Raw genomic sequence first — 18302 nt, forward strand, 5'->3', positions numbered from 1 at the left:
TGAATGGAAATAAGTGTGACCAGTTAAGAGCAAAGAGTTGGCAGCCCCGAACAGCTGTGCTTAAGGTTGCGATATCTATCGCATATTAATATCTTTCGAGTTGCCATGGTGTCGACCATTTTCCGTAATTTATATACACACTTTATTCACTGAAAAAGAACAAGGGGGAGTAAATTAAACACAGACGCTGAAAAACAAGCTTATTATCCGCTCTTGAAAAGCCAAACTGCGAAAAATCTCTCCGTTTTTTGAAGCGGCGTCTGGTATTTGGCACACTTAGCAACCCTGCTAACGATGTATACTTTTTATGCGCAAAAAAGTGAAGAAATCGCACTGTGGGCAGCAGAAACGCCTGAATTTACAGATGAATCTCATTTGCAAGTAACCAAAACCCGCATTTAAACGCGCAGAAACGGTAGCTCCGTGAAAAACCGAATGAAGCAGTGATTTTAGTTAGTTATGTGAGCCAGAAAACCAGAGAAAAAGCAACTTCCGCAGACGTCAGCAAGTGCCACATAAAGAAGTAGTTGGAATAAACAAATAGGCAGGGGTGATTTGATAAACAAAACCAAAGGAAATCACACAGCACAGGGACAGGAAACAGGAGCGGCAGGGTGTGTGCCGTGTGGTCATGCATTTTGTCACACAGCAGCGGGCACAACAGCAGCACCACAAGTCCTCCTCCTCTTCGAGTTCCTCGCTGGCCTCGTGTTCCGGATCTGGATCGGGACTGGGATCAGGATCGGGATTTGGATCTGGATCTGGTTCGGGATCAGGATCGGGACTAGGATCCTCCTCCCGCTTCGGGGTCCTGCGCAAGTCCTCCAGCCAGGGTGCTCTGCCCAAGTCCTTGGCCACCGCCCACAGCTTCTTCCATCGTCCTTCGTCCTCGCAAAGCAAGCACAAACGCACGGCCAGTCTAAATGTTACGCCCATGTGAGTTGCCACGCCCCGATAGCCCACTAACCAACATATTAATCCAAAATCTAAGGTCTTATTCTTTTACACGAAAAGAAATTAGATGAAAGGAAGGTTTGCTCTTAGTTGTGGATTATCGTAGATTTATTTTATGCGTTGTAATTATGACATTTTGTTTGTAATAAATGTTTTTTTTTTTTGTTGTAAACAAGTTCTGGATTCATTATATGATTCATTTTATGTTGACAAGTTTAATCAGACGATTAAGCCCACCATGCCGTGAAGTAAAACTAAAGGTTATCATTTTATTTTAATTTCTGACTCTTTAAAGACGACCTCGAGCATACGAACCACCCTTGATCTGATTTCTTTCTGTGTGCAAGAAACATAAGAGTTAAGCGTGTTAATTTGTGGTGTAGGTTGCCCGCTGGTTTGCATGTCTAACCCGTTGCTAGTCATATTGCATGTCGTTATAAGCCCCTCTTTGTTCCTTTCAGTTTTGGCTTATCTACCCGCTAACCCCCTCCCAAGTGCGCCCCGTGTTCAGCGGAGTGATAATACGGGTTGCCCCAGACTAATTGCCCCACACCTCTTACTTCTTGCATTTTGATAGCGTTTGCCATTATTGCGCAACAGTTTCCTCGTCGTACAGGGCGTTTCGTCGCTGTAAGGCGCTGTAGGATATCGATTTTGTGGAAACTGAGGCAGGGGAACAACAGAGCCAGTGAACAAACAACTGCTTTCTTTACTTTAGTAAGTCAGCGAATGTGTCTGGGTTATCGTCGCACTGAACTGGTTATCTGTTAATTTAGTGAATGAATTCAAAATAAAGAAAAAGTATGGTTACCTAAATTAATAGATAACAGGTCAACAATACCATATTCAAATAGCAAGTGCAAGTTCCTTACGTTCTTGAGAGTTTATCGCCTTTGGGGAGTTGTAAGTGGAACCACTCGTAAAACTATGAGTTCTTCTATAAAAAAAAAGAAAAGTTCGCTAGCTCCAACATAATACTATAACAAAAGAATTCATTCACCTTTATTTTTGGGATTTCATTGTGTTTTATTTACTAGCACTGAGCAAAAGTTCACAGGTTAAACGAAATTCACAGTTTAATTAGTTGCGGTTAAAAAATGCGATCATTTGAGCTAGTTTTAGCACAATGCCCCATTTAGCAAGCCCGATAAAATAGTTACATTTAACACTCCCATTTGGGCATTAATTGAACCATTTTCAAGGATTTCCACACTTTACAGCTCTTGCGAGCGGTTAATGGTCCCACCCACCCACTGTAATTATATATGCCAACAAAATATACAATCTATGTCTTGTGCACCCAAGCGTTCTCCACGTAAACCACAAAAATAAAAACATTTTCGATTAGCCTTGGCTGGTGTCTGTTCGCATTTGTATATTTGGAATCCCCAGTAGGAGGCAATCCACTCGAATGTGCATTTGCATAGCCTCCGGTGGGAAGTTAGTGCCTTTTCCTTTGGGCTCTCTGCTTTCTGCGAAGTTATAGGGTCCGTAAATAAGCCCGTAAATAATGCGGCTAGTGTATGCAGAGGTCTCCTATCTCGCGGTCCGATTTTCCAACCCCAAACCAAACAAACGGGGGGATTGCCATTATTCTCGCGGCGGCTGCTCTTGAGTGCAAATCGGAACGTCGAGCTGGGATGACGTGCCCGGCACGAGCTCCCACTTTTCGAACGAGAATCGGTCTCTGTGTTCCTTCTGAAATTCCCATATCTCGCCATCGCGTGCCTTAAACAACCAAACAAACAAACAACTAGACAAACAAATGACAATCAACAAAGAGAACAAAACGGCGGCTCTGAACACGGAAAATTAATTAAATAATTAACAGCAAAACGGTGGGGATGTGTGTGGGATAGTTCATAAATTAATGACATTTCGCCGAGCGGTGCTAAAAATAAGAATAATTTTGCCGTGTTTACGTTTCGTCATCACATTTTCGCGCTGGCAGAGACCAGACTCTGCCACTTTTGGCCACTTTTTTTGTCGGTTCCCCATTGCTCGTTCTTCAGCGATGACATAGATTTCGGTTGAGCAATACAGAACTGCCAACCAATGCCGAAGGAGGAAATAAAGAAGCCGCCGAGGAAAACACTGAATGTGGAACCAAAGAAAGCCAAGCGAAAGAAAATGTAATACTTTTTCGCTCTTCACTATTGATTTTTCTCCGAGTTTAAGTAGTTTAGAGGTTTCGATGTTTCGATGTTGGTAGTACAACAATTGCGAGCTCTGGACGGAGTGCTATTCTTGGGCGGCTAATGCGGTAGTTAGTTTTATGGCCAGTGGCCTTTCATGTCGGAAATGCATTCGGATTCCGGCTCCCATGACTAATAGAGCACTTTGCGACCCCAAAGGCCAGAGTTCAAGGGGGGAAGTATCTATTATTCAAGCCGCCAGACGGTGCAATTTCATTCGTAATGATAACTTGCCGTATGTACAAATAATTGATACACAGTATATCAGCAATTGCGTACAATTCAGAACAAGATTTCCCATTGATAACTTCTCATACACAATTGCAATGGGGTTTCGCAAAATTCTGATCACACATTTAAAAACAAACAAAGGAAAATGGGCCATAACTTTAGTCAGACAGTTTAGGTCACGAATTTTTGAAAACAAAAACGATTATGCATATATAAAATAGAAATTGCTGGAAACGATTGTTGTGTTTTCAGATAAATACTGATTGTTGTGCTAAAACTATAAATAAAAACCCATTTCTCCGACGAGAACCTTCTGACTTGCCCTCCCCCAAAAATGCCTAGTAAATTATCTTTCCTAATTAACCAAAATGACGTTTGTTGGGTCTATAAATAGCATTGAATCACGAGCGTTTTATCTCGTATGTTTCGCAGAATTTATTCTGCAGACCAGTAAGACGTCAATTTAGGGGAAGCATCATAGTTGTTTCCTGGCGTTGCGAAAATATATATGTATAAGTCTTATTGTAATGATCAAGTGTATCGAATGCTTATTTCATATATTGGAACTTCGCAAAACTGGAAACCATTGACAAAGTACTTTGTTATTTCGAGTGTTATCTCAGATCGCCGTCGCAACCTCTGAACTCCCCATAAGCACATGATATAAATTCTATATACAAATTATAAGCCATTACATTATCTCTGATCTTTCACACATCCGAGCTGGCTCTCGGCAATTATAAATACGTACTCGTTTAATGAGGGCGAATCGTCGTTTAATGGTGTTCACTCCTCTCGATTCTGTTTACGAGTGCTTTCCATCCCAGCAAGATTGTATTTTCATGAACTTGAACTGCACTGCACTGATAAGAGTGTTTGAGCTGATCTCCGCAATCCCTTGGGGGTCGATCTTTGATAAGCGAGAGGAGCGGAAACCAGTGTTTGTATTTGCATTGGCTTCTGTTGAATGTGGAAACATTTCCGAACACAAAGACCCCTATGTCCTTGATGCAAGTCCCTTGATTAGGCTGATTAGTTCGTTGAAGTACACTTGTATTACATCGGCTTTTCGGGTGCTCGGGAACTCAAAGAGCTTTAAAAACAGTAAAAACTATTGTGTCATGGCTTAATTTGCATATTTAACACTTTATATATTCCGAGTGCAGGCGCTCTTTAATTTACATATGTTTGGCTTAAAATAGAGCGAGTTTCGCTGCTTTTTCAGGCTCAACAAAGATTAAGGAACTGGGTTAAATCGGCCAGCCTTTATTGTTTGAACAAATCCGCTCGAGTAGAGCCTTTCCCTGATCACTTAACGCTCGCCCAAAGCTCAGTGCTGGGAGTATCTTATCGTTCTTATCAGTGCCAAACAGATTGCTGCTAGTGTGGGAATACATATATTAGAAAAATAATAACAATTGTGTGGCACAGCACACACAACACACACACGCCCACTCGCGAGTGGAAGAGTAGTGCACAATGGAATTGATTACAATCGTTTAATGGCAATTGGTACACCATTCCGTCGCAGCCCACGGAGGCGAGAGCACGTCTAATTGAAAACAACATATATAGTAGAGTAATCGCGTCGGAAAATGCTGCGGCGAACGTTGCGAAAAAGTCGGAAACACCGGGTTCTCTGGTATGGAAGGAAAGATCTATCCGGGGCCTGGGAACAATTCGATCTATTTGTGCGTGCGACTGATTGTGGGCTATCGCCGAAGCGAACAATTAGCGGAAATTAGTTTTGAGAGAAATTACTTAAGCCAGCGATCAGTTAAGGCCACAAATGTTTGCCTAACAAGTCAATTGGCGGTGGTCGATAGGACCATCAACCCATCAGCCATCTGGGGCTTCCTTATCGAGGCCGATGACTAATGGAGTAGATTGTGTTGCTGAAACATTAATGGCTCTTTGTTAATTGCCAGGAGCAACTGCTATTGGACTTTTGAAAGTGGTTTATAGTTGCCATATATCAAGGCACTCAATAATCCATTAAGTTTCCTGGAAAATGTCAATAAAATAACAACAATTGAAAAGCTTTGCTGGCAACTTTTAGTGGTTCAATGAAAAGTTTTTTATTAAGGACTTTATAAAGACAAAGGACTTATCTAATCCGTGCACCTGTGAGAGAAAAGTTAACCTTTATCAATTTTAAATAATGAGTTATGAAGTGAAGTGGTGCCACCTGTGGTCTTTTCTTTATCTGACTTACTTGGAATGAATGCCTATTAAACAGCCATCTAGTAGCTATGCGATTTAAAGAGATTTAAAGAGGTTTTATACATATATTTTTAATGGAACAATGTAACTGGTTACGCAGTAGTAATAAAATATTATATTTCATTGGGACGATTGCTCTGAATTGTTACTCTTAAGTAGCTCGAATTTCATTGTACTTAATTGTTGTGGTCATATTCAGGTCTGTAGATATTTAATCCCCAAAATCCTTTTCCTCTGGTTTTTAAGTCCTCAAGTATTTCGTTGTACAAGATTTAGTTGCTCCTGCTGTTATCTCGTCTTGGGCATGTGTTTTGATTTGGCATTGTTATTTTGATTTGTTTATATATGCATTTTATTGTAGGATTAAAGATAGTGAAAAAAACAACCCAACAACATCCAGTGTAACCATAAGCGCCGCGACTGCCGAAAGTCCGAGCGGTAGTCAGACCCCTGCCAATGCCAACATGATACCCGAGACCACCCAGCCCGATCAGCTCCAGCTCCAGTCACAGTCACAGTCACAGTTACAGACACAGACACAATCCCAGCTCCAGTCACAGTCACAGTCACAGTTTCAATCGCAATCGCAATCGCCGTCACAGGATAATCCCGATGACAGCCAGCAGCCATCGCAGCCGAAGGAGGAGGAGCAGGCGGAGGCGGCGGCTGGTAGCAGTGGTGGCGACAGGTAGGTGGGATCAGTGCTCCGGAAACTCTCCAGCCAGGCGATGGTCCAATTCCGTAAGAGAATTCACCCGTACTTCCAAATTTGCATGCCTAGTTCAAGAGTTTTTCCATTTAATCGCTATAGTTGTAGTTGGAGTGCCATCCAGTTGAGTCCTTGCTAAATACTCTTTCTCTGCCATTGCAGGCGCGATTCGATCACCGAGGAGATCACGATCACGAGCACCACAACAAATAGTAGTCTGAGCACCAAACTCCTGACCATCCAGGAAGCTGCCGGCAGCCTCGAGCAGAGCAGCGTCTCCATATCGACGTCCTCCAGACAGAGTGCTTCCCCTCCAGCCGGCGAATCGCCATCAGCCGGCGCGGCTCCAGGTGCCAACGAGTCCTCCGGCAGCAACCTCAGCTTGACCCAGGCCGGCGCTTCCTCGAGTCCTCCTGGCCCAAGCTCAACTGCCGCTCCGGGAGCCACTCCCAGCATAAACATCGTGTCCAGCGAGTCGAGCAAGGATCAGCCACAGCAGCCGCAGAGCGTCGACTCCAACGGCTTCATCGCTCCTGGCGGCCAGTCGGACAGTCCCGGCAGCCGGAAGAGCTCCACCAGTTCCAAGGGAAAGACCCAGGCGAAGCTATCCACATCCAGCAGCGGACGCGATGAGGTAAGTGGTGAGGATAGTCAGCAGATGGGATAAAGGAATAACTAAGAATTGGAGTTCCTATCTGCTTGTGCCGATCTAAACACTTATCGTAAAAGCACCTATTGAAATTTACCTCCAAAGTGGGAATGACTCAGGTTTCAACAAATATTTCTGCATCACGTTTTTGACCACCGACTAATGTCGCATTTTTTCGAACATATTATCTTTCAAAGTTTTGCTGAACGAGCAAGAACAGTTTTTTTTTTACCTGTGAGCATGACGTTTAGAAAATTGTTCATCCAACGAATACTAATCAAATGCATTAGACCTATTTCGTCATATTTGCGTTTATTGTGTTCACCAGTCTACAGTTTTTTATCATTTGCATAAATTTAAATAATCACGTCACTCTGAAGGTAGTTAATTTGCTTTCGCATTAACCTTTTTATGAACCCAAATTAAAATAGGCTTGAGCAAAGTGGGGAGTGACTTTGAATGTAAAAGTTTTTTTATTTTTAAAACTGATAAGACAATACAGTTTAACAGCTTTCTTCTATCTGTAAATTTAAAGGGGTGTACATATTTAATTATAGTTTATCAACTGAGAATTCTGCCTATTCAAAATGTAAATTTAAATGTACTGAAGCTGATAGCCCAAAAAGTTGTATAGATTGTTTTTAAGCTGAACGCATGTTGACTTGCTCTAAATTTTAGTGGTTTCGCAACCAAAATATTTTCAAGTTCACATTGGTAGATTCCAACGTGATTTCATATCTTTATGGGTAGAAGGGCAAGCCACAACTATTTCCGTTTTTGTTCGAGTTGTGAGGAAAAGCTTGGCAAGCTTTCCAAACTCGCATGCAAACCATCTGATGATGTTAGCCATTAGGCACAACACACACCCCGAAAAAGGTGTGAAACAGCCGCAGCGCAGCTAAGTGTACAAATCAAATTAAACACACTCGAGCGGACGATCAATCGATCAGGCGATTGACAGATAGAAAGCCAGTTGGGATGGATAGCCAGATGGGTGGACAGAGAGAGAGACAGACAGACTTGGGGATGGGGATTAATAGCCGCATATTGGCCATCTACCAGTTCAATCTAATCTCTGGCTGATAAGCAGCATGTGTGGGCAAACGCCTACCCTCTCACCTCGCAGATTAGAATCACCCTTCGGCGCGAAAGCTCGCGACATAAATTTTTTGGGCCCAAGCTTTTTCTTTTTGCTGGCCAGCCAACAGTAGTGATAACGCTTCGTGAGCGGAGCAGCTCCTCCGCCGAACGTCAATGGCAAATTAGATTTCAATAAGCGACGAAGCGTCTCGGCGACCAAATGCGAATAAAAAAGAACAACACAAACTTATAACGCGGGCACTGCAGCGAACTTTGTGTAAATAATTGGGGGTCGTAAACGAACGACAAGCGTGAGGTGTGATAAGAAGTAACACCAAACACCTGGCCGAAGAGACTTTCCTGCGAAGGGGCGTGAGTCACCCCGAAAAAGAGTTAACAAACAGAGTGACGGTACGATCGAACAGGTGGCCCAAAAGCCAAGAGCCAAAGGGAAAAAACAACGGTATTGATATTCAGCTGCCTGGTGCTATAATAGTTAGAGCCACAATGTTTGCTCACGCCACCGCAGCCCGCAGCAAATGGACATCCTCATGGTGTTTGATCAGCTCTCCCTCTCGCTTGTCTCCCAGCAGGACATCTCGCACCACCGCCTGAGCGATCTCACCCAGCACGAGCTGAGCCTGCTGCGCGTCGACCGGGAGCAGCAGGTGACCAGCAGCAGCTCCACCTCCAACGAGAAGCCGGCCAAGCCCTCCCGGCTCTCGGAGCGGGCCAAGAAGAAGTCCTGGTACAACGTCATCTACCCCAACTACAAGTCGCGGGCCGAGGACTTCAAGAAGCTCTTCAAGGACGTGCCGAACGATGAGCGCCTGATTGTGGGTGAGTACCTCGAGTCGATCCAGCCGGGGAGCAGTCCAAAAACGATTCCACTTTGCTTTCCTCATTCTTATTAAATTTTAAATGTTGATATCATTAAACATTCATTTTACTGTACAATAAGCAACGAAGTGTGACTTATGGGAAACTAACTGCTTATCGTGCAATAAAATAATACATAATGTATCATCATAAGAAAGCTTAAAGAATTTTTTGGAAATAAAACTAAAGTTGAAACCTCGTGTTAGTTGCTGATTTTTTAAAGCAATCCTGAAGTAAGTGACTGACAACTGCCCTGAAGTAAATGAACTAAGAAGTGTAATCATCAATTAACACCGCCGGCTATTGTAGTAAAACCCAATTGAAGCAATTAACTCGAGCGATTATCTCCTTCCGCAGACTACTCGTGTGCCCTGCAGCGCGACATTCTGGTCCAGGGCCGCCTGTACGTGTCGCAGAACTACGTCTGCTTCCACGCGAACATCTTCAGCTGGGAGACGTACCTGAGCATCAAGTGGAAGGATGTGACGGCGATAACCAAGGAGAAGACTGCGCTGGTGATACCCAACGCCATATCGATAGCCAGCGGCAAGGACAAGTACTTCTTTGCCACGTTCACCTCGCGCGACAAGAGCTTCTTGATGCTCTTCCGCGTCTGGCAGAACACGCTGATGAACAAGCAGTTCTCGCCCCAGGAGATTTGGAAGCATGTGCACACCTGCTACGGCGAAGAGCTCGGCCTGACCACCGACGACGAGGACTACATCGACCCCACGCTGGACAACGACAACGAGACGGACTTTGACTTCCAGACGGCGATCGATGACGATAGCCAGTCGCAGCGGCAGTCGCAGCAGTCGAACCAGTCCACCCAGTCGAACCCCCCGCTCCCGCAGAGCGGCAACAGCAGCGCCAGCAGCGGCGGCGGCGTCCGAGCCTCGGCTCCCCGCAAGTCCAAGACGAAATACTTCTTCAACTCGTCGAAGTCCTCGGCCAACGCCTCGGCCAGCGGATCGGACAACAACAAGACGCGCGAGAGCTCGCGCAAGCTGAACAAGAAGATGAAGCAGAACGCCAAGGAGCTGACGCTCAGCTCGGTGAAGCCCACGGAGCTGTCGGTCAGCGTCACCATGAGCGCTCCCGCCGCGAGCAGCAGCAGCACGGCCGGCTCCACCACGGCCTCCTCCTCCACCATTGTGAACCACGCGGGCTCTGGCTCCGGATCGGGATCCATGTCGGGCTCGAACACGGCTGCAGCCAGCGGCAGTGGCAGCGAGAAGAAGGCCGCCGAGAAGAAGGTCAGCACGGGCTCCAATTCGGCGGCATTGGCAGCCGTTTCATCGCTGACCACTGCCACATCGGGAACTCCGTCCGCGGAGTCCAAGATTGAAGCCAAGCGCAAGCTGGGAAAAATGCATCGCCAACGCGAGGACGGCATCAACGCCGCCGAGAGTGTGCCCACAGATGTCTCCGACTCGTCGGATTCCGAGGAGAACAATCTGCCGTAAGTGGTTGCAATTATTACATACCTATTTAAAGGAACTGACTTTATTTCTTATTTATAACCATCTAGATTTGTGCCCACCACGGAGTGCACGTCGACGCACGAGGGCCGCCAGATCGTCCACACCATTTTGCCCATCAACGTGGACACGTTGTTCAATCTGCTGTTCAGCAAGTCGAAGTTCATCACCGACTTCCACGCCATGCGCAAGTCCACGGACCTGGTGCTCGGCGAGTGGACCAAGAACGAGGAGGGTCTGCAGGTGCGCACGGTGAACGTCACCGTTCAATTGGCCGCCTCCGTGGGGCCCAAGACCTCAAAGGTGAGTGTGTGCATAGCGCCCCTAAATGGGCAGTCAAATGAATGTATGGGTTCCCCTTAGGTAACCGAGTACCAGACGCAGCGGGAGTGCAGCAAGCCGGGCGAACTGTATTCCATAGACGTAAATAGTGTTAATGCAGGCATTCCATACGCGGACAGTTTCAGTGTGCTCATACACTTCTGCCTGGCCAGGTGAGTCATGCAGCTGCACCCGGCGGGTGCCGACGACAAGTTCTTTGATTAGCAATCACCGCCTGCACTTGCACTCGCAATTGCTCCTCGTGAACCCTTCTAATTGGCCTCTCGATCCCGCTACGTTTCGCAGAACTGTCGATGATCACACCATGCTGTCAATTCACACCCAGATCAAGTACAAGAAGTCGATCTGGGGCGTTGTGAAGGGCTTCATCGAGAAGAACACGTGGGCGGGACTGGAGGACTTCTTCGGCGCCCAGCTGCACGCACTTCAGAGCGAGACCTGCATTCCGCCGGCGAAGGGAAAGGGCCGCCGGCCGAGGAGAGGTAAGCATCGCGATCTGTGCCACTGTAACCGATTAACTACAACGCAACAACCACAACAACAAGAACAACAAATACAGCAGCAAAGCAAAGCAATTTCTCTCTAATACTGAATACTGTAATGAAATTACCCGATCAGAATCCAAATAATTCGATAACTGCCAATGCCAATTGCCATTGCTTCTTCTAACCACACAAAACGCACGCATGTCCACCACTAAACATGAAACCACCTGTTAAGAACCCAAAGCCACAACCAGCTACAAAGAACATACATCTCAGGCATGAATCAGCAATCCGCCATCGCCATCGCCACCTCGACCTCGACCTCGACCACCGCCACTGGCGGCATCCACACGGCGACCAGTACGGACAACGACAGCATCCAAGAGGCATTGCATCACCCGCATCAGCAGAGCGAGCATCACCAGCACCAGCACCTGCACATGCACCATCACCACCACCATCACCACGGTAGCCAGCATCACCAGCATCACCACCATCACGAGAACAACAGGCTACCCCACCACCACCATCACCAGCCCGCGCTTCCCCATCATCATCACCACCATCAGCATCCTCATTGGCACCATCGTAAGGCTATACTTCAGTCCAGCAGAGGTACAGCTTGAGTAGTTGGATCGATCGAGCCGAGCAATTGCCACAGGGGAACTGCTAGGAACTCTAGATATATTTCAAGGCCAAAAATATTTACCTTTGGGTTTCCGAAACAATCTCGTAATCTGTTAATCTAATCAGCGTTGCATTTGCAAACTCCAAGTGTTGTCTATAACAATCTCAACTTATTTTGGGTTCATTTATCTGAGCCTTCCACTTGAACGGAGTTATAAATGTTGTCAGCTAATCAGTTAAAGACATAAGGTAGCAGATTATTCTGTTTCTTATCTAACAAGCTATGTGTTCAGAAAGTGTCGTTTTGAGTCACCTTTTAACAAAAAAGTCTGACATGAACTGGGTAAAAAACCGACCTTAACCAACATGAAAAATTTAAACGTTGATCGATTACGAATTTTATTAGAAAAGTTTAAATGTAGTCGCATGAATTCGGATGCAGAAAAGAAATCAAGGCACATAAAAAAGGGAAACAACAAAATTCTACTAAAGCAGGGGTCTACTATCAGACTTTTTAGTAATTAATTTGATTAAGGGTTTACAACAGGCAAAAGATTTATGAGCTGGTTTAATAGAACAAGTGGCCGATCATCAAACAGTTTCACGAATTTTTACCTTATTTTGGAATGCTTCTCTTATTAATCTAATTAACTTTTCTACTTGTAATGATTACTTTGAATTGTTTTATCAAGCCTCGATAAGATTTCGTCAGGTTTTTTATTGTTTCTTATTTAACCAAACTCTTCCATAAGTGTTTGATATTTCGCACAGAAAGCATCAGCAAATTCAGTTTTCTAATTAAAAAAATACTTAAACATAAATATAATTTAATTTCGTTAAACAATGATCATAAAATGTTACGACAGAATGTTTTTTCCCGGGAAACGCTCCCATTTCGAAAAAGTTTTATCCACTGGTAATATTAATTTTTATTCGGCTTTGCAAGCTTCGAGAATGTGCATTTGATTCGACGACTCCTGAGCCTTTGTGACAATTGCTAGCTTATCATTAACATAACCACCTTGCTTTTTTATTGCAGTTTGATTTATTTACTAGCTATCCATATTTTGTTGTAATCTTAATGTTGTGATTCTGTTGCCAGCACTTCTGCATATTATTATTTCGGTTTTTCCGTTCGAATGGTTTGATTTCTAACCGTGCCATTTGCCATTCCTCTCGACGCTCGTCCCCGTCTCTCCGCAGGTACCGCCACCCAAATCCGCCCCCTGGAGGAGCCAGTCGGTCCGGTCCCAGCCGTCGACCCCCTGGAGGCCCAAATGCTGACCTCGGGCGGTGTCCCAGGGGCGGCAGTCGGCGCCGCCGCCGGGCATCCGCTGCTGCTCGAGGGCGGCACGCAGCAGCAGCTCCACCACCTCCCGCAGCAGTCGCACCACCACCTCCACCACCTGCAGCCGCACAAGCAGCTCCACCAGCAGCAGCAGTTGCACCTGGGCGGCGCCGACGGACAGCCACTGGCCAGCGGTCACGGGTCACAGGGTCACAGACTCAGACACAAGGGCTTGTGGTTGTTGGTTATTCTGTTGCTGTTCTTGATGCTGGCATTAAATGTGATATTATTACTTAAGCTCTGGAAGCTGGAGGAACGCATTGACGGGGATCTCAGTCGGCGGGCCCGCCTGCCCAGTTTGGCGGCCCTGAGGTGGGTCCAAATCGAGAAAGAGGCCATATCTGAATCGAAATAACGCTCTCCATTTCAGTGAGCTACCGAGCACGAACCAGGAATGGCTGGAACTGCTGCGCGACCAGGAAATGGCGCACGAGAACGAGCTGCAAAAGTGGCAGCAGGTGCTCCAAACTGCCATCGAGCTGCTGAAAAAGGTGAGCATTGTCTGCGAAAAGATCTACAACGATGGCAAGCTGCGTCAGAGCATTGAGGCGATGTCGATGGCGGTGCACACTGAATTCTAAGCATCTCATTAGACGGTGATTAACAGCAGCGAACAGAGACTTCAGCAACCTACAAGCGACAACTAATTGTAACTTTAACACTCACAACCACACACATGTATACTTGCAGTGCGTTTCATAATTGCAGAGCGGTTCACAGAAAGTAAGAATTAATTCAGGAAGTTTATCTAACTAACTTACTACGCGAACTTATAGAATTTTAAGTTGATATGTATGATTTGGTTGCATTTGATTCTTAGTTGTTTTCAACATTGCCAAACGGAATTTTATGAAAATATTTCTTTTTATTAAGTTGCGGAGATAGGTGTGATTATAAGGATAAAGGCTCTGAATGTTTTGAAACGCACTGCACTCGCGGGCATTTGTTACTGATCTCTTAGTTAGCAATACACAAACCCCAAATGTTGCATGTTCATCTGCCTCGGTGTAAAGAAGGTTTTCTCTGGCACCGACTGAAGAGATAAATGCTACAAGTTCTGGTATCCAAATCCAAGCTTTAACCACTGATTTCCAGCATCTATCTCGACCAGAGTTGACACTTTAGAGATAAGTTTGTATTCCGTAGAGCAAATTTAAAGTCAGTACATTTTATTGAATGCTTTCATGAAGTGCGAAAGAAAGTTGTTTTGAAATCATGTTGGTCAAATATTTGGAGAGAGAGGAGTAGTAAAACAAATTCCCAAGGCACCACACAAACTCACTGCAATAGTTGTTATTTTTGTAAGTAACTTTTATTTGGAATTTATTTATGTTAAAAGTACCCATTCACTCTCAACTAACCCCTTTTATGTTTGACTAATCTGTATCTTAGTTGCTTCCCTGTTTATGGCTTTTTATGTTAGCACAAGCTTGATTTTAGTTCGTTTTACTCAAATACTTTCTGTTTTTCAGACTGAAAAAACTTTGGCTGAAATCATTGTACGCTAGCAGTAAACTAAATTAAGCGAATGTTGTGCAAGTAAAGTTAATCCAATCCAATTGTCTTCGACAAGCTGGCAGAACACCCAAAGCAATGTCTTGGGCAAGAGCAAAGCCACCAAAAATCTGAAATTGAATTTAAAATTCAACTAAAATTTAGTCACAAACCAACACACTTATAAGAGAAACAAACCGATTTGTCATTTATAAATATTTATGATTATGTTTTAGTCGTAGGAAGAGCGCAGTGTAATTTAAGTCGTAAGTAGCTGCATTTTAGTTAGATTAGAGCAATTGTTTTCGTTTTTACTACGGCATTTATGTGCAGCACCTGTTTGCTTGGCTTTGCTTTAGACAAATGTATCTACAAATTCCTCAAGTATTTCATATCTCACAACATACCAAAAACCGATTAAAATCAAGAGAGAGCGCCCTGAATTTTTGTTTTAGAAAATTCATTTAAATGTCGAGCAAGCGCAAAACTGGCAGGCTAGAGAAGGTATAATAATTAATATAAAACTTTAACACAATTGCCAGTCTTTGGCTAGAGGAAATTTGATAAAAGCGATTATACAAATACTTATTGTGTACAATATTTTTGTAAAACAAATCGAAACAATTGCGAGCAATGTTTTCGTTCTTTTGTACAACTCCTCCTAACTCTTTACCTTTACCCCTTTTTGGCGCCCGTTTACAGACGATACCGATACCAATACCAATACAAGAATCAGAAATCAGAAAACTATTCTATCCAAAAGGCGAGGCAAGATTAAACCAATAATTGCATACTCTATATACACTATATATATGTACCATATATATGGCCAAGTATTTTTAGTCTGTAGTAGTTGCATTTTAAATACCAGAGCAGAATAAACAAAAGCTAAAAACCACAACTTGTTCGATTTAAATGTGAAGAGTTGAAACTGAAATTATAGCAGAATATTTAAGCAAGTACGTTTAGGTGTAAGGTACGAAAATTGATATGCTGGCTAAGCCCACATTAAAAACTAATTCTTGTCAAATTAATTTGGGCCGTCGCAAAATTGGCTTAAAATTTGTGTCACAAGTTAGGCTTACGAAACAAAACATACAAGGATAAGAAACCGAATGTTAAGCTGCAGTAATGAAAATTCTAATTTATTATAAAACCAAATAAATACAAATAAAAAATAAATAAATGTGTACTTTAATTTATCACTACCAAGGTGGAAGGACATATCACTTGGTATACCACTCCTAAAAATATAATATTAAATATTTTTATTCACGTACGAGTATACAAACAAGGTAAAACTACACTGAAGAACATTCTTAATTTTGATCGCCGTCATGTGGAGTTTAGTGATGTCCATCACATGAGAGATCGCTGCGATTAAATAGCTTACTAAGGGAAAATTTTAATATTGGCAATGGAACAACAACGGCGTTCCAATTGCATTTGGGCCATCATGTTTGCTTTTAGAGGCGCCAGCGATTGGTAATAATTCCCGAAGACTTCTTGGAAGCCTCGGACAGCTTTTGGAATCGCATTGGCGAACGGGAGTTCTCGGGCAAAGCCTTCGGTTCCTTCTTAGCTGGCGCCTTGCTCGGCGTTGCTGCATCCTTTTCGCCAGGATCTGCTTTTTTCGGAGAAAGCGGTTGGCGCTTCAGCTGAGCGGTGCTCGACTTGCTGAGCTTGTGCTTGTCCTTTAGGGATCCTCGAGCCGTAAACCTCTTGCGACGACCGCTGAGCTCCGTCCTGGGAATCCCGGCAGCGGCTTTTGGTGTCACGGGTTTGATCATGGTGCGACCCTTGGATATCTTCTCGACCAGCCTGTTGATCACCGCCTTCTCCGTCGGCGGTAGGATCTTCAGGAAAGTCTGCTTCTTGGTCAGGTGAGCGGCAGTCACCGCGTTGGCCGAATCTGGAAACTGGACTTCCGAGGTGTCCAGCGAGGTCCACTTCATATGGGATGTCTTTGAGGTGGCCAAAGGCTTCTTAACCTCAGCCACGATGCGGTCTTCCTTCATCCGGCGCGGAATTGCCTTCTCGGCCTTAGTTTCCTTTTGTTCCGATTCGCGACGCCGCTTCAGATAACGCTCCATCATCATGTCGTAGATGGAGGCTATCGGTGTGTCCAGTATAGAGTTCATCATGTTTGGAACTAGGGTAAAAGATTGGAAAATGTATAATTATTTAAAATATTTTGTGATACTTGTGAAATGAAAATGTGTGTGCTGCAACGGGAAGCGTTTGAAATACTACTAACGTTGTGTTCGGTTAGGAAATATATTGCTATGAGCATGGGATCGCCCTTGTTGCTTTGAAATCAGTAAAAAGCATACTTTCAGGCATTGTGGATAAACAACAGAATAGAACGATTGAAATGGTTAAATTGAAGTAAAGTTTGTGTAAAGTAATTAAGATTTTACAGCTTCTAAGGAATTGTTAATGCCTTTAATAATTGCAAGACGCAGTCCATCCAAAGAAAGATTGTAACTCAAGGCGCCGACCCAATTTCGATTGCCCTGTTTGTTTCCCAATTCGAAGTGCAAAATTCACATGACGCTGAGTGAGTAAGATCATCGACTTTTTTTGTGTCGCTTCTTTTGTTGCATTACAGCTCTCCCCCGGGGCTATATCAACAAATGCCAACCTGACTGACTGATAAGAGTTCAAGTTCGTTAAACCTCATAAAAATCAGGAACCATTTGTGAAATTCAGAATGCCTTTCAACAACTCTTCGATGCAGAAAAATAAGTATCCATATAAACACAGTGGAAAGTTTTCGAAATGTTTTTACTATATGATGTTATTTCAAAAACAAAGCACGGGCCTAAAAAACACTATGGTTCTAATTCATAATGCCTGTTTTTTAAGGTTTGGATCAATTCTTTATTGTGAAACTAAATTAATCAAAATTTAGCAAAAAACAAGAATGAACGAAAATTGGAATAGCACATATTATTCACATTCTTGACAATTTGCCTAATAAACTTTTTCTAGAAATTCAATATTTGTTGTAGGCCCACACACACACAAAAAGCAGACAGCACGCAGCTACGCACTCCAAAAAAAGGGCAAAATAAGGAAAAAGAAAGAAAATAAGAATCTTATCAGCAGTGGAACAAAAACAAAGTACAGTAAAAACCGAAGCAAAAACAAAAAGAAAGCTGTCAGAAAGCAAGAACAACAAGTCGGCTGTGTTATTTTTCAAGGTTAAGAGCAAGTGCGTGTGCGTGAGTTTGTGCCAGTGTATGTGTGTCTCGCACATTTTGCACATTGTGCGTATAAATAAAAAAAAATAACAACAATAAAACCACCAACACAGCAACAGGAAAAAATAATTTTTTATAGAGAGCCGAGAGCTACGCACCGAAAATGAAAAAAAAGAGCACAGCCTGCAACAACAAAACCGGCAACTTGTCGACTTTTTTCGCTTTAAGTTTATGGCAACACAATAAACTTAATAATTTCGCTACAAACTGAACAATCATCATTATTTAGGCCTAATATGCAATTGTGCGTTATTTTCCATCTGATTTGGTCAGCGACCCGGCAGGTGACACATTTTAAAATTTTTATTATTTTATTAGCGTTTCAAGCTTCAAGTGCTC

At 43.7% G+C, this 18302-nt stretch overlaps 2 protein-coding genes across 14 annotated transcripts; one reads left to right on the forward strand and one right to left on the reverse strand.

The window, feature by feature from the left end:
• The first annotated feature begins 111 nt into the window (after window positions 1-111).
• LOC108092426 (protein Aster-B) lies at window positions 112-15889 on the forward strand. Of its 13 annotated transcripts, XR_001771433.1 has the most exons (13): window positions 112-936; window positions 5965-6291; window positions 6475-6946; window positions 8632-8881; window positions 9278-10382; window positions 10452-10704; window positions 10765-10895; window positions 11029-11225; window positions 11505-11843; window positions 13059-13515; window positions 13574-13694; window positions 14394-14504; window positions 14676-15889. XR_001771433.1 is itself a non-coding variant. In XM_017191998.1 (12 exons), the coding sequence occupies exons 1-12, from the start codon at window positions 632-634 to the stop codon at window positions 14412-14414; spliced, it is 3978 nt and encodes a 1325-aa protein (XP_017047487.1). In that variant the 5' UTR covers window positions 112-631; the 3' UTR covers window positions 14415-15889. The 13 variants fall into 13 exon arrangements, 12 of the variants coding, with proteins under 12 accessions (XP_017047487.1, XP_017047486.1, XP_017047484.1 ...); XM_017191998.1 differs by having other exon boundaries at window positions 14394-15889; XM_017191997.1 differs by lacking the exon at window positions 14394-14504.
• Window positions 15890-15950: 61 nt separating this feature from the next.
• LOC108092428 lies at window positions 15951-16932 on the reverse strand. The gene is made up of 2 exons (XM_017192008.1): window positions 16901-16932; window positions 15951-16849 (listed from the first exon to the last, which is right to left on the reverse strand). The coding sequence occupies exon 2, from the start codon at window positions 16839-16841 to the stop codon at window positions 16164-16166; it is 678 nt and encodes a 225-aa protein (XP_017047497.1). The 5' UTR covers window positions 16842-16849; window positions 16901-16932; the 3' UTR covers window positions 15951-16163.
• Window positions 16933-18302: the final 1370 nt, after the last annotated feature.

The sequence above is a fragment of the Drosophila ficusphila genome, unplaced genomic scaffold (assembly GCF_018152265.1).
Source record: "Drosophila ficusphila isolate 14025-0441.05 unplaced genomic scaffold, ASM1815226v1 contig_412, whole genome shotgun sequence".
NCBI lineage: Eukaryota > Metazoa > Arthropoda > Insecta > Diptera > Drosophilidae > Drosophila > Drosophila ficusphila.

Excerpts from the sequence above, each read along its gene's own strand:
- LOC108092426 (XM_017191995.2), top strand. The coding sequence starts at position 632 with ATGCATTTTGTCACACAGCAGCGGGCACAACAGCAGCACCACAAGTCC. Across the intron at positions 6,947-8,631 it reads CCAGCAGCGGACGCGATGAG|CAGGACATCTCGCACCACCG; the intron begins GTAAGTGGTGAG and ends CTTGTCTCCCAG. Across the intron at positions 10,705-10,764 it reads TGGGGCCCAAGACCTCAAAG|GTAACCGAGTACCAGACGCA; the intron begins GTGAGTGTGTGC and ends GGTTCCCCTTAG.
- LOC108092428 (XM_017192008.1), bottom strand. The coding sequence starts at position 16,841 with ATGATGAACTCTATACTGGACACACCGATAGCCTCCATCTACGACATG.